At 23.0% G+C, this 17,875-nt stretch overlaps 1 protein-coding gene across 7 annotated transcripts in view; it reads left to right on the top strand.

Annotated features, from left to right (window-relative positions):
- The window catches only part of LOC132917848 (diuretic hormone receptor-like), a 78,383-nt gene that overhangs the window by 10,753 nt on the left and 49,755 nt on the right, over positions 1-17,875 (top strand). For all 7 annotated transcript variants that reach the window (XM_060978803.1, XM_060978801.1, XM_060978802.1 and 4 more), the window contains 5 exons: positions 2,773-2,968; positions 5,295-5,388; positions 5,922-6,015; positions 6,092-6,172; positions 13,883-13,947. In XM_060978803.1, the coding sequence (XP_060834786.1) occupies positions 2,773-2,968; positions 5,295-5,388; positions 5,922-6,015; positions 6,092-6,172; positions 13,883-13,947 (530 nt within the window). The remainder of the gene's footprint in view (positions 1-2,772; positions 2,969-5,294; positions 5,389-5,921; positions 6,016-6,091; positions 6,173-13,882; positions 13,948-17,875) is intronic.

The raw sequence follows: 17,875 nt of genomic DNA, 5'->3' as shown, positions 1-17,875 counted from the left end.
TTTATTTAGTTTTGAATAAGACTTAAAATAATATTTTATAGCTACAATGAGGTTATTTGATAAACTAAGTTTGGTTTAAACAAGATGACAAGTTATTTGTTATTTTCTTGTCTCTTTGGACTTTTGTAGTTGAAACGTAGGTTGTAATAATATAAGGTATAGGTTATACATAATATAAATACGAAGAATAATATTATAATTTAAGAAGGCTACTTGATTACGTAACCTAGATTGTGTTGTTTCTAGTTTCCAACAATGTATTTATAATTATTACTTAGGTACTCTTGTATCTATGTAATTAGTTGCTTAACAATATAAATACACAACCAAATTCTTTATTTAAACTTTTAATTTGTTGTAGTTTTGCATAATTGTTTGTAAAATAGTGGAAAAAAGGTTATATTAAAATGGAAAAATATAAAATAACATATCTATCATAATATAAACTGATAATATTATTAATTGATAAATTATATTGCTTTGAATTTATTAAACATTTTTTATGATTGAAATTATAGGAATTTCAGTGTAATGAAAAATAATTTTTTTTTAGTTAGATTGGATGTTATATAGATCATGGTACACCATACATAATCACCTCATCATATATTATATTATTTTCGATTACTATAGTACTCAAGGTGCAATATTATTTTTATAAATTTGAAATTATTATTATAAACCGTTTTATTAATAATAATTTAATATTAATATTATAATATAATATTAATTTTAATGAAATCTATATTATTTATAATAATATAGATTTAATTCTATTTTATTGTTGAAACAACTCTTAATTTTTAATGTTGATAGTTATAAATATGTATAGAAGAACATGAATAGACATATTATAATAAAACTGTGCGTTATATTAAGCCGGCACTTAGGAAGTATAGACTATACTCTATACAGGCACACTGCAGCTATACTATTTATATGGTAGCAAATTTCTGGGTTAGGTATTGCAGAATTTTCAACAAACGTTGGTTTTGTTAAAATTCAGCAGTTTATGAAAATATAGTATGACGTGGTGATATAGGGAACATTATAATTTTCGAAATACTTGGGGCTTACTTTTCGGTTAAGTTCAGTGGCTGTAGAACATTCCTAATATTTTTATTATACTTACAAAAAACACTCACCTATATATTTTTTTAATTGGTTGTATTTATTAAAATGAATTAGTAATCTTAATAATAGTGAAAAAATACACGAAAGAAAGTCAAACAGTTTGATGTGGAAATGTGACCGGTGTTTGACATGGCTGTGGTCCGAACTAGGTAATTGTGAATGTGGAAATACTTAGAAAGATGCAATACTGCACTGTCTGCATTAACATTTCGTTTTTAGTGAACTTGATTCGATGACCGTAATGAGGCTAAAACGGATCTGTTTGTTCTATCTAAATATATATCTTAGGTAAAGGGAATACTGGATTTAGTATATAACTTATCTCTGTAGGTTGTGATGAAGATTAAAGGAGCGATTGTCTAGACATGATTTTTATATTAGATAGTACAACTTGCATTATAATATAAACAACACACAAATACAGTTTATCTGTAAAAGCGGTAGGTGGTTGAAATTATTATTGTGACCATCGAGTTATCGTCAGTCGTCTTACGCGGTGACGTATTCTTACATGTGGTAACAAATATTATTATATCATTACTATTTGTGTAAATATTATTAGTGCTCAAGTATATGCCGCGAATACCTTGTTAGTTTTGGCATGTAATGTCTAAATGGTTTAAACTCTAACACGAGTATTTCATAGTTTGTTCGTCAAATTTTACGGATACAAAAAACAAAAACTGGAGAAATTTCTCTGTTATATAATGAGATTTTGAGTATACTTCGTAATTGAGAAAATTATTGTAATGTATGTGTTAAAATTCAACTTAATGATAAATCATAGTTGTTAACGAAAAATCATTCTGAGAGGTGACAATGTGAGTCATCCTTATTCCTAAGAATATTTTATAATAGGTATATTTAAATTACTATTATTGTTATTCATCGATTACAATCCGGTGCATTCATAATTCATATATTATTATTATTATTATTTATTCAAACTTTAAAGTCAATATTAAGTACCTTAGAACAGTGTTTGTCTACATATTTTTAAAATTATATCACGTATAGATAAAAACAATATACGTAATGCCAACAATTTTCAAGCCATTGCAGTTAATATATTTTTTTTAATTACAATATAATAACTAAAATCATAATACTATTTCTACTTAATTTTCTGTTATATTATTGTTTCATGCCATATCTGTTTATTATAAATATGAGTATAACCAGTAAAGGTAATACGAGAATAATAAATTTGTGATTAGTATTAGTTTTATATTATATTTTTTGTATATATTTTAATAAAATGTATGGTAAATTTTACTAAATAATTATAATATGAGTAGTAAAAATTATATTTTATTTAGCTCATACAAAAGTTAATTTGTTTTTAGGATGATATATTTTTATTGAATGTATCCTGCTATAAAAACGAAAAAAATGTTGAAATTCATCAACTTTATTTATTAATTTTTAATAACTGCGTATATTAGTATAGTTATTTTTATACATAAATTATTGATCACACAATATTTTTTATTATGATTATTTTATTTTAAATATTTTATTATTTTCATTTCACAGAAATTTATACCAAATAGGATATTTAATTTATTTTATGATTAATTGTTTTATGTACGTTTAGTTGGAGTAGGTATCTTATTAAAATTCTATTATTTTTCACAGAAAATGCTAGTCGTCGTTGTAAATCGAATGGTATCTGGGAAAATTCTTCTGATTATATGAACTGCCGACCTTTGGATACAAATAACTCATTATATCCAGATCCATCAATTGTATTCACATCATATTTTTACTATGGTGGTTATACTATATCATTAGTAGCATTGGTAGCAGCTGTTTCCATATTTGTTTACTTCAAGTAAGTCTAATATGCATATGTGTACAGAATAATTATTTACTTTCATAATATTATGTGAAATCGTAGTAACTAAATTAAAAATGTTTTCAGATAATAAAAACTATTATTTATTATTTTTTTCTTTTATCAAAACTAAATATAGGATAATGTTGTGGTTTAAATAATTTCTAAATTGTTTACATTTAAAAATATATTAAAATTGTAAATTTAGTACTTTATATTAAACCATCAGTTTCAAGACTTAACCTATTTGAGCAAAGGATTGTGGTGACAATTGAGGTCTACTAATAATAATATATTATGCTAGTGAACTAGTAGACCTAAAATAAGTACTAATAAACTATTTTTTTTTTTACTATACCAAAAGTTGTTATCTAAAAAATAAAGACAACGTAAAACTAGTTGCTGTATTGATTACACTCACGTGGTCTAAATCTAAAATATGTGTTATCTAAGTATCTATCAAAGAAGAATGCGAGTCGACTTTGTCTATTTTAGATCCTGTCTGGAACGAGTAATTTATTGGTTTTTTAATAAATGTTTTTGGTTTGAAAAACACGAACATTTTTTATGAAATTTTTAAACCGGAGTTTAGATATTAACGTAGAAACCTTATAGATTAAAAGGTGAATAAATAAGTTAGTTTTTCAATTTTTTAAAATCAAAATTCCAAGGTGCTTTTTTGTTAAAATTATAAAAATTCGAAAAGTCAAGTATACTTATTTTAAGATAAATGTTGACAATTCTTGGGTGATTCGAGATCCGCACTAAGTCATTATTTGAATGCAATGATTTATCATTGCTTTTAAATTTACAGATTTTCGGTCCAGTAGTTCATCTTACTCACTCTCGTATCTTACCGGACAACTTTTATTTATTTATTTCAATTTATACTTCACAGCATTGAAGAAGGCTGTAAATGTATGGTTGTGGATTTTATTTTATTGTTGATCAAATTTTATTTTAGTTATTATAAGTGTTTTTATATTATTTCAATTTTAATATTGTATTGATTATTTGATTATAATATATATAATATTATTTTGTTTCCATAATTACGCATTGATAATCGGATTACCTAAGTCCTAAATAATAACGAAATAATTATTAAATTTATTGTTTTTTTTTTTTTGTATTGCTATTAAAAATGTTTTTGTAAGTTTTCATTTATACTAACTTCACTTCACAATATAAGATATTTAATTATTGTAATTATAAATATCAATAATTAGATTATTTATATTCGTATTTTGTACAAAAATCTGTTGAACAGTGTTCTTTTATTAGTTGTTGAGAATGGCATATGAATCTTGGATATGAAATACAATGCCAAAATAAAGTTAAAAAAAATATTTATTAAATCCCAAATAAAATTATGAAATCTTAACGTGTGAGCTTTATTAATTTATTTTCATCGTTTAAGTAAGCATTTTACAGTCTACCTGTGTGTTATATATTAGCTCGAAATATGTGATTATGTTCTAAAAATTAACTTGGCAAATGATTCTGCTTTATATTTGTATTTTTGAAAGTTTAACCGTATCAGCTAAAAACAACAATACCTTGTAGTTTAGTTGTATTTTGTATAGCTTAAAACATGCTGAGGGCGTTGAAACGGAGTCATGTATCTAATATGTTAATGTTGTTTCACAAATACCTGTGTATTATAAAGAAATGGATCTCGTAAACTTCAAAGATATACGCTTATGTATCATTTTTTTTATGTATGGCCATTAAAACTAAGCTATTTTTGTTTATGATGAAAACTTCCATTAAAAAAAAATAAAATAAAAAATAATCACAGTTTTACGATTTATATCGATCACCCGAATATTTAAACGACACTGATTCATCGCCTAAAATAATACGAATAATATATGATACAGAGGTAAAATTCACATTATAAATATAGTATATATTATTTTAAACTGTATATAATGGTTTTATAGCTATTTGAACTTTGAGAATATTAATTCTATACGAATACGATAAGATTTATAATTTATATATTCTATAGGTAGCCAGGTTATAGACGCACGTATATTTTTAAAATAATTTCTGTTATTGTTTGAGTTATTTATGTTTATAATGATTGAATACTCCACAAATAAATGTATTATTTTATTATAATTTAAATTTAATTTCTCATGAATGGATTATTCACAAACTATATATTTTTATTCAATTTGCCATCGCTCATTACCACATATTATTATGTCTACCTAATTAAATATTATACATTACACTTAAATAAATAAATAAATTTAGAAACTCATAGTATTCTTGGCATGTATTAATGTATAAATATAAAATATTCATTTTTCAGAGATTTACGGTGCTTGAGAAACACAATACACACAAATTTGATGTGCACTTATATACTATCAGATTTTACATGGATATTGACGTCAACACTACAGGTTTGTTAATAATTTACTAAAAAAAATTCACATTAGTTATGCTTTTAATATTTTTTATAAAGTTATTTATAATTAATGGTTTAGAAAATCAACAATTTTAACTGGACTATATAAAAAAATGTGTTTAATATTATTGAATCAGATGTTCATTTATTATTAATCTAGGGATTTAAAATCAATAAATAAAACTGAAACAGTATTTAAATTTAAACAAATTGTAAGAATAATGGCTTATGAAGTGAAAGTTGTGTATAGAACAATGATAAATATTGTTTATAAGTGCATGTAATTTTTAAACATTAATGTTTTTAAATATTTCAAACTCTTTTGTAAAAATATGTAATAACTAACAATCATATTATAGTATTTTCTCTGTATATCTTACATTGATATTAAACTTCTAAACCTGATATTATAGACAGATTCAAAAGGATTATATGCACACAAAATCAAAAATTAATCATTAATATGTTGAGTAACAAAAAAAAAATATTTAATGAAAAAAAAAACAATTATACATTATTTTGTTTTAGGAATGGCTTTCAGCTAGTAATAACGCTTGTGTGTTATTTACATTTTCGTTACATTATTTTGTATTAACAAATTTCTTTTGGATGTTTGTCGAAGGTAAGGATTATTTGAAACCTTTGAAAGAAAAAATTAATTGATTTATTAATGTTTTTTTGTTTAAAAATTTGTTTAGGCTTGTACCTGTATATTTTGGTTGTAGAGACTTTCACCAGGGAAAATATCAAACTCCGTGTTTACATGTTTATTGGCTGGGGTATGTTTTTTACTTTTTAATTTCGCATTAAATAAAAATATAAATACAATTATTATTATAATTATTTATTATATAATATATATATATATATATATTAAGTGCATTTTATTATCACTATTATATTAATTCATTTTCAATATACTTATTAACACCTGCACTATAATTTGGAGTTGAAATCAAATTATGTTTCATATTAAAATAATTGAATATCTAATTGTAAAATGGACGAGTAGTATGAAAATGACTATTAAGTATCAAGCTTTTTAATTTATAAAATGCAACCTATAATTTGAAATAATAAGGTTTTATTATCTTTTGAATTTTATCGATTTAGTTTGGCAACTAAATGGTTTTTGAACAACGTTATATTTTAAAATTATATTATTTCATGTAATTAAATTATAAGTAATGTTAATATTTAATACATCATATATTATGTTAAAGACTTTTTAAATTTATAAATTATCTATAGTAAAATAATTTATAAAATTATAATTTAATTTCAAAATATTATATTTATATTCACATTACTTACATATATGTTATATTTCAGCATTCAAAAGTTACTATTATAGTAGTAGTATTATTATTATTTTTAATTTGGTTATAAGAAACTAATAATTAATGATCAAAGACTTAGTAAATAATGTTAAAAGTTTATAGTTTCAACATAACTAGAAATGTAAAATTGTTCATTGATTGTACTACTCTTTTAGAAACAAAAATACATTCAGTGAAATTTTCAAAATAACTTCCATGTTAGGCTTGATTAAATTTAATGAAGATATTTAATTTAAATATTGAGATAATGGTTGCGTGTATAAGATGAATAACTATGCGTACATATTATGAGTAACTAATCTTTATGCAGCTGCATAGGTACATTATTTTGATATATTTGTATAATTTTAAACTAACTAGTGAATTTATGATTCAGGCGAATATATCTAATTCAGGAAATATAATCATTCATAAACAAATCTTGTGTGTTGCTAATTTGTATATTCTGTAGATCGTAGATAGATACAATAATTAATAAGATTACAATTTTAATGACTTAAAAAATCTTAAAAAATTACCTTTAAATAATGTAAAAATGACATAGAAAAAAATAAGCAATATTTTTAAACATTGACATATTATATTTTAAAATTATTTATTATCTTGAACTAATGAGGTAAACTTGTCTGAAATTAACACAATGAAAAAATACTGTATTATTAACTAACATTTTTTTTTTAATTTTTTATGTTGGAGAAATAAAACCAAACTTATCTAAGAAAACTCTCAGTATCAGATTATTATCGATCAGTATTTATAAATAATTGGTATTTTATATTTTTTGGGCTATCTTTAAAAAAATGAATTACGATATTAGTTTTATAGCAGATATAAAGGTAATCACTACCGAAAACAACTGTAAAAATGCCCTTAAAATTAAAAAAAATGACCTCAGGATTTTAAATAATGCCCTAAAATCCAAAAGAGTCCTAGCCAAAATAAAAATCATGTATTTAAACTTGTTGATAATCAAAACACATATTTTTAAAAATCTATATTTTGTAGATTATATAAAAAAATAAAATAAAACAATCCTATATTATACTAGCCTGCTAATGAATAATTATTTTAAAACCACATTTTTCTTTTTGAATAATATAAGATTTGTGCAATAAAAACATTTAACTGAATACCTAAAGTTGTCAGTAATCTTTTTAAATATTCCTAATCCTCATAATGTGTTATAGAAAACTATATACACTATATACATAAATATAGTTTTAATCAATAGTAATTTAACATATTTAAAATACTATTATTAGCTGGAGAAGCCGGGTTAATTAAAAATAGTTATGTTTTTTTTAAAAAAAAAAGTTTATATTTCTGACTATTGTTGTTATCATTTTAAAAATTCTGAGAAATTGATAAAAATGACACTTCAAAGGGTACCTATAAAAAGTTTATAAAAGTAAACACATTCTAACAGTTTAAGTATAAACATTAGAGGGTAAAATAAAATACATAAAATACTATAATAGTAACTTTTAAATTTATCACTTAAAAAAAATTAATTAAAAATGGTTCATAATTTGATTTTATTTATACAAAAAGAAAAAAAAACCAAGAAAATTCCATGTGAATTTATTTTATTTGAAAAACTTTCAGTTATTTACTTATTTTTGTTTGCTTTAATTTTTGTTATACGTTATATATTGATTTTTCATATTTTTTTGATTTAAATATTTATTAACGGTCATTTTTTTTAGTAACTGTTCATTTCAATTGAGTGAATTAAAAAAATTATGGAAAATAAAACATTAAACTAAAGAGGACAATCTCACTGAAAGCTTCTATTGAATCCAATTTGAATTAATTGATAAATACATAACAAAAAACATAAGATTGTAATAAATTTACATTCTAAATTATTCGTCACAATAGTAGTTCATTTAAATAATGATTTTACTTATGATATTGCTCGGGACCTGCGGGCTATTATACGAGTACTCTTATTGAGTATTAGAATTATTTTTCCTAGGACAAAAATAAAAATAAAATAATCATGACAATATACATATTGTAACTTAATTTAATATTAAATACTTTTAGAGATTTATGTATTTACGCTATTCAATAATTATAAGTTATAACAATTATAAGTATGTAAAATAATGATATTTTAACAATTATTCATACATAAGTATAAATCGGAAATTTGTATTTGTTGTCATCAGATGTTTTCTATACCTAAGTATGTTCGTACATTTTTCAAACAGAATATTTTATTTGTTGCCCGTTTTAGATAAATTGTAGTAAATATTATGAATTTGTATCTATAATAAACTGAAGTAAGTGTTGTAGGTAATAATACAGGGATTTCACATTATTTTATTGAAAAAGGCTAATTTACAAACTATGTAAAATATAGCATAATGGTATGAAAGTATAGTTATGAAGTTGGCTTGAATGATTTAAAGGAGGGAACCTTTCAGGAACAGTACCTCCTAATTAAGATGGGTTCAGAGAGAACCGTTTTCTTTTTATTATTATTATATATATTTTTTTTGTTTCTATAAGATCGTCTTTGGCCATTTTCTTTAAGTCTTCTTGGTGGGTTTTTAGAAATGGTGATTAATGAAATACAAAAGATTAGTGGGTTATGATTTGAGTAGAGTTTGGAATGGGATTTTTTGTTATAACGTATTGCTAATTGTGTTAACTGTTAGAATTTATAAATCGTTATGTTGATCCTTGTTGGTTATGTAACATGGGGCTCCAGTGATTTGTCAAAGACATATGGATTGAAAGGCATGGATATGTCTAATATTTGAGGGTTTGGCTGGGTCCCAGATTTGAATACCATATGACAAGAGGGAAAGTTATAATTGTCTTATATTCTAAAATTTTGTTTTTAGTCTCACTGAAGAGGATACTAATGGGCGGAGAAGGTGTAGGCGAGTGTTAGACTGTTTTATTTTATTTTTTTGTATTATGGGCCCTAGTTAGTATTTTGTCTAAAACACCTTCTAAATATTTGGTTAAATTTTTAATTAGTATGGGTATATTATTATTGAGAGATCTCGTTATTTATAAGAGTAACTAAAACGATTTTGGAGTTCACAAATTTTAGAGTTCAAAACAGATTTATTTTTCAGAATATTTAAAGGAAGTTTCTGAACATTTTGTATTTATCAGTTTGTAAAATTATTAGAGGTACCTAACTGCTATAATCAGCAAAATGATGTGGCATTTATAAATAAATATTACAGCCTACAGGTTGGTTGATTATTTTCAAGTATTAAAACAATCTGAGTTGTTAAGTAGGTATTGATATTGTATTGTAAGAGTTAATCCTTCATTTTATCAGTTTCTCATATTTGAATAACGTTATGATTTATGGTCCGATTTGTAGTGCGTAGGTCATAACTCACGATTTGAAAATTCTATAGTGCATTTTAACATTGGTGCTATTGTAGTATAAACAATATAATATATGGGTTATTATTGTTGTTTTGTTGTTGTAAAAATCAAGTTTATTTAGTTCACGTATTATATTATATATTATTTTATTTCAAGAGGTATTTCATTTATGAATTGTAATCGAGAATAATTATGAGGAATAATATAAAATCTAGCATACACATTAAATCATTGCAATTTTAGTTATATTTTCATATACTTTAAATGTATGGCTCAGTTTTAAATTTTGAGTTGATTGTTAAATATTATTGATCATTATAATATTACAGAAATATCAAATAAACATGCTTCATGAGTGTAATACAAAATTATGATTTATTTTAAATTATACATTTTATTAGTCACTATCGTAATTTATTGGTTATAAATGTTATTTAGTTAGTAGTTAAAAGAGATATCTAACTTTTTTCTTTTTGATATACCTAAGCATAATACGAAGAAAAAATTCGAAAAAAGGTAAAATCCCGTTTTTAATGTATTATAAGTATATATCTATATATCTATCTATATAGATTTTAGATATTTTGTTGTACTTAAACCCAAACAATAATTTCAGATATTTTAAAATTTAAATTATTTTGTTATTTTATTGAGTAAACATGTTGATGACATTAAAGGAATATCTATGTATTATTTACTATCAGTTAGATTATTCTGGTCACATAAAATTGTCGTCAATTTTTTAATAATTATTCATATTGCATTTAAGTGTATTATTGTATTAAATACTCTTTTGTCATTTTCGGATAAATATTTAAGACATCAATAAGTAATTTAAGGAAAAATATAAAATAAACGCAAGAGCTTATAATTTTATAAAATATTCAATGGTTGTAATATTTCATGACAAAAATAAATAAATATTAGTTATTTACAAGAAAATTTGTAAAAAATATTTTTATAACAAATCTAATGAATTAAAAAATTTTTAAGTATTTGAGTTCTTAATTATGCTAATTTTATTTTTAAGACATCATGTAAGTTTATGAATAAGTCTAAAATTGGTACTAACGTTTTTAAATTTTTTATGAAATGCCGATTTAGACATTTATATTTTATTTTACAGCAATACCACTTCACTTCTCGGAATTGTCGGTTAGCTGATTTTAAAGTTACAGATGACTTTATTATAAATAAAAACATATTTTAATTTATACTATTTATATCTAATTATTTGCAATTTGTGGTTTCAAAAATGTATTTTTATCAGTCAAATATTTTGGACTATTATTTTTAAGGGTTAATTTATGCTGTCTTGACTAAGGACAAAAAAAATGTTTTGTACCGCTTTTGGCATTAATGTATATTTTTTTTTTGAATACAAATTCTGGTATATTATGATCTTTTGTGTAACGCTTGAGACTAAAAAACAAAGATTATTAAAAATCATGATTTATTTTCTCTAAAATAAAACTTCAATTCCTTTTAAATGCTGTAAAAATTATGCAATATTCAGCATTTCTGTCACCCAATTATTATATTAAAACTTTTATACTTTACGTAGTTAAGTTGCTATGGCATATTTTTGATTTCACAAGATTAAATTGTATTTTAAATGTTAAACCACTAACTGTTAAGAAAGAATTATTGTGATTGTTGGTAATCAAATTTTACATAATATGTAGAGTTAACAATAATGAAGAAATTCTGAAAACGTTGTCCGACAACGCCGTTGTGTCTAGAAACGTTAATCATAATATAACTGTTTAAATTGTATCGTTTATTTATATTAAAAGGATAAAGGATGTTTGTGAAGGAAAGTCTATACTATACTAAAATAGCCAATATACTTTTAAGTTTAAAAGTCTATCTTAATTTTAAATGTATGCACCTTTAGGTGTGAAACACTTGATGTTGTTTGCATAATAATTCGATACAAAGAGGGGTCGACTATAAACATATAGGTATTTCTTGTTCAACTGATAAAAGTCGTTTATGTTTCCTATTTTTTATACTATATTTAGTACGAAAAACTAAGTTTGCAGAATATCATATAAAATGGTAATAATGTATCTATAGCTTTTTGTAGTTATTGGATACTCGGTGCGAATTAAACTCCAAAAATAGATGGGTTCTTTATAATTTTAATTTCATTATTTTAATTTAAGTGACTAATCATATTGAAATTCTGAAAGTTCTTATTTTTTTTAACTAATCCTAGATGAGATGTAGTATCTGATGTTAGTATGTTACTGCAAAAGCGTTGCGCAGACTATCATATTCGTCATTAGACTAAGATGGAAAATATTACTTCGATTTTTCATAGAATAAAATATTGTTAGGTAATAATAGATAAATAATACTATATAGACATATTATTAGATGAGATAAAGATTATCTTTATAATATCTGATTTACCTATAAAACTGATTTTCGATGTATTTACGTACGATTATTCTTGTATATGTGTTTCCTGGTCCTAAGCTCCTAAACTAGGTACTTATTTTTGGAACGCAGACAACTTTATCCAAAGTTTGCTGTGACTTATAATCAGTGTTGAGTAAGTTGATTTACTCATTACTAAGAGATGCGATTAAAATAACAAAGTTACTTAACTGGTTACTTAAATAAAATCGTAATAAAATTACTTTAATTTTAGGTAATTTGAAGTGATTATATATTATTTCTAACGAAATAACACGCTAGAAAAAAAAACAAAAAATGTACATGCATTTCTCAACAACCGTCATTCGACAACCAATATATGTAGAAATAATATATATAGGTATATAGGTATGATTATAAAAATAGGTCCAAAATGTAAAAAAATAATCAGTTTACAATTATAAACATATAACATAATAATAATTATTGATTTTAATTAATATAATTTGAATATGCATTATAAACAAACGTTTTTATAATGTTTAATTTTTAAAAACATCTTGCATAATTTAAACTCCTAATACACTAATAATCTATATTTCTTACTGCGTAATATATATATATGCATAATAACTTAAATAACACGTAATAACTTTTTTAAAAGTATGATTTTTGAGAATTTGCTGACATGAGTATTTTCTTAAATTATTTACTCATACGTTTAAGTAGTATAATTGTTTTTTTGGCTATGTCTTTCTGTTACACTCTGTAAACGTCTCTTTGGAAAAGTTCTTTTTTAGTTTAGCTTATGTTAAATTATTTTGAATAAACAATATAGAGCCAAATAGAATAAAACATCAATAATTCAAATTAGATTTGATAAGATTTTAGGTTTTCGTAAAAAAGATTAGATTAGTAATTTTTGAATAAAAATTTGAAAAAATGAAAAACATTCAAATTATTGTGACATAGTTTTTTTTTAATAAACATATTTATTATTTTATTTGTAGGCAATACTTGGCACATAATATTGATTAACATAATTTAAATGTTATTCTGAAATATACATGATTAGTAAATCTCAACCAGGAATCTATTTTAAAGGACACTATTATATTATGTTTATTAAGTACCTATATTATTTTGTATTGAATAACAAGCAAAACTATTCAACTAGTTTTCATATTATACAATATTGTTATATTATTTTATGGTATTCGACAATATTTTTTTCCTCTTATAATATTGTTGAAACATTAATTGTGCGTTACTATTAATTTCAATCCAGTTATAATGTAAGATAATATAAATTTGAGTATGTAAAATAAAAATGTATTTACTTAAATTAAAATACTTTTTTTCTAAGTATCGATAATATAAATAATAATATTTATAATGTTCCAGGTTTTCCACTTGTAATTATGATTATTTGGGGTGTTTCTAAGATCATCACACCAATTGAAGTAGAGGTAAGCTTAATATTTTAATGAATTTTAACGTTAACTAAATATTATAAGAATGAAAAATTAATTAATATTTTTTTTTATCCTCTCAAAGTTTAACAATTAAGTTTTTAGAAGTTTATTGATAATCTTATTTTTTATCTTTAGTAACTTTTTAATCATTGGGACGGAAAAACATTGTTAACGAAACATTAAGTTTAAGTTGAACAATGTGCATCACTTATAATCATCATTTTTTAAGTACATAGTATAATTTATTTATGATATTAGTTTTAATTCAAATTTAAAAACAACCGAAAACAAACTGGGTCTTATAAAATATTGCTCCAAAACAATATTGAACATAGTTTATGATATAAATTCAGTTTTTAAAAGAATTCAAAATAAAATATTAAATTATATTATTGTTTAAAATAATTTAATAAAATTATATTTTAATAATTATGAGGTTTTTATTATTATTATTAGAAGTAAGGCTTGAAGATCACAGGTCTAGGTCTAATCTAACCTAACCTTAGCTTAGTATAAATTGTAAGTACAAAAATAAAAGAGAAACTTACTTATTATTGTATTGAGACTTAAAGACTGTGGCAAAAGATTTGTACATTGTTAAAATTTGTTTATAAGATTAATAATAATGATATAAATAATTTATAAAATATCCTTAGAAATAAAAGTTGACTTCGCTAAGAATTGTTTTTTTTGAATTTCTAATGATTTATCATAAAATTAAAATTTATCACACAACCATTACACCTATTCAATGATGAAGTGCACTCGAAACCTACTATACAGCACAACGACTTTTCTGATTTTTTTTTGTCTCATCTTCAGTAGTAAATTAGATAATCAAATAGATTGTTTTCAATAGTAGGTGTTTGTATTAGTTAAATTAAAACTTTCCTCTTATTTTTTTTTTGTTTCAATATACATCAAGATTTTTTAAACCATCGATTATTTTTGATAGATTTTGATTAGGATAAAGTGACATTTAGACAGTTAACTACAAATTTATATCCGTTAGAAAAGCAAAGAACTGTGTTCGCTGATGACTACACAAATGCACGCGTGCCCCTTACTGATAAAAACGGTTTGACGGAATTGATAGAAACTAGGAAAATCTAATTTTTCAGTTGTTGTTTATGTTGTATATGAATTGATCAGAGGGGAAACATAATAACGAATAGTTGTTTTACTTACATTGTTTATCTACTCTCTAGTGACCAGTATACTCGTTTAGTCATTTTTGACTGATTAAATTTCCAGCGCATTTTCTTCGATACTTGCCCAATACATTTAAATAACCGATCAATAATTTGAAAGTATTTGAATGAAAATGTTAAAAATAGATTAAAAATTGTACATGATTTGTTTAAATAATTTAAAACGGTTGTTAACCTATTAAAAATCAAGCAAAAATATATATAGCTATAATTTTTTATACACCATAAGCTAATTTTACAATGGGGTTTTGCAATTTAATAATCGTAAATAAAATAAAAACCAAGTAAATTATTAACAAAAAATATTATTATAATCCATACAATTTACATTAGTCATTTTAGATATGATATTATAATACTCGTATGTTTAAAATACATATAGTACATACATAGTATAATATATATACATATAATCTCCTACTCACTTGATTTTTTAATTCTACACGTGTTAGTTTTAAATGTAATATTCTATTGTTTCTAAAAAAATTGTATTAGTTTTGTTGTCATTAGACTCTATTTTATAGCCTTATGAATTTAATTGTTAAAATATTATTGAAATGTTGTATTATTACTATTTTTATATGTATCTTGGTTGTTGAATTTTTTGTTATATTTTTATATTTTGTAAATGGTTATTGCCGGATTAATTAAATAAATAATATATAACATTATAACGTAGGTATACCACATCATATTATCTTAAAAAATAACTTTAAATTCTTAAATTATCATTGTTATTTGTCATAGATCGCATGCACATTAAATAATAATTTTTACATCTCTGGTGCACAATAGATAATTCTTGAACCATGCACCTAACAAATTTTAGATTGTAAAAATGTTTATAGAATTTAACAATTGACTTATCTATATTTAATGGATACACAAGAATAATAACGTTTATACGAGTATAGGAAACATATTTAAAACGAGGAGGAAATTAGATAACTACTATACTGTACAGTAGATGATATTGAGTGTTCCTCGTAATGTTGTAAAAATTTAAATTTCAAAGTCTCATAGTAAACTAATAAGATTTTTGGCTATAAAAATCTTCGATATAAAAAAAATTATTTATGAATTTTTAATTACAAAATAATTTATAAAATTTTGTGATTTTGACGAATTTCGTCAACATTTTAACTTCTAATTTTTATTTTGTATAATATTGCTTATATATTTTCTATATTTTTAATTAGTAAATTCACTTACGAAGAATTTTGAATTCAATTTCCCATTGTTTTGATCGATTAGATTTGATTAATTTTTTTATTTTGACCACCCCATTAAGTGCTGACTAGATCCAATTTTCTACTAGAATCACATTCAAAATTAAAAACTAAAGAATTTTTATTGTCCCAAAAGTTGATGATTAACAGAAAAAAGAGTTCTATAGCTCTAATTTGGAGAAGTACACGTAACTGAACAAAAGGAAAAAGTGCTCTGAGTACTTTGATATTTGACATCTTTTGACAATTTTAGATCAGTATGACCTAAGAAAATAATATTAGTTGTGTTCATATATTATAAATATCGATAGATATTTATAAAAATATTCTTACTTATTAACTTACTATATACTTCTAAGACAAATGATGAATAAGCTTGTGGAATGCAATATTTCAAAAATAATAAAAAGATGAATGTAAAATAGCCAATTATAACATACGACTATAATTGGTATTTATATAAATATTTTAAATTAATTTTATATATGTTTTATAAATCTCAAACATTTAAATTTTTATTTTTCAGTTAAATATAAAAATTTATCAAAATCCTTTACACTCTAGATGGGATATAAATGTTCTGTATACGTAGATAGAAAGGAATTCGTGGGAGTGAATTGGAATGCGCGCTGTGTCGTATTATATAGTTACAGATTTGTTAGAAATGTTAAAAGTATTATATTTCTCGTTTAGATATGTATCAAACATTAAATGGTTTTCTTGTAATCCAATACGAACTTAGGCATGACATGAGCCATTGAGCAAACTTAAGACATCTTATTAGTTATACGACTTAATCAATCGTGGACTGTATAGCAGATGTTTGTGTGAGATTTACAGTAGTTAGCACCACGCTGGCAGTCAGTGTTTTATACTTTTGTTTTATTTTGTTGAGTCTGACTATCAAATTTACTTGATGTTTCCCTGTAAGTGATTTTGAGTATTAACTTTGTAGAGAGAAAGTGGATAATGGGTGTTGATGTATTGAATAAATCATTTGATTACACTGTGCAATCAACAAACAAACTATAATTATTTAATATTTAGAATGGTTATTTAATTGTTGATGTCAATAAGCAGACAGTGAAATGTTGTATCTAATATTATAGTAGGTAATACATTATACATAATATTATATAAAATATACATACTATATCTTATAAATTATAGTTTTATTATTTTTTGAATATTGATTATTAGTGTTTAGGTGGTTTTTCTATGTTTACTCAAGAATATAGTTAATTCAAATAAAGGTGTAGTTATCAACTACATTATTAATATTTTTATTTAATTTTTGTTCTTATAATTTATGATATTCTTGTAAAGCTTTATAGTATAATGTATAATTACGTGATACAATTTATGTACTTAATTTTTTTACCTATTTTATGATAATACTTTTATTTTTGAATTGTTGTTCTTACTTATATACAAATATGTTCACGATATAAATTAATCATAAAATCATTGCGATCGCAGAAT

Source organism: Rhopalosiphum padi, chromosome 1 (genome assembly GCF_020882245.1).
Source record: "Rhopalosiphum padi isolate XX-2018 chromosome 1, ASM2088224v1, whole genome shotgun sequence".
NCBI lineage: Eukaryota > Metazoa > Arthropoda > Insecta > Hemiptera > Aphididae > Rhopalosiphum > Rhopalosiphum padi.
The sequence above is the reverse complement of the archived record's forward strand: the minus strand, read 5'-3'. Positions and strand labels throughout refer to the sequence as shown.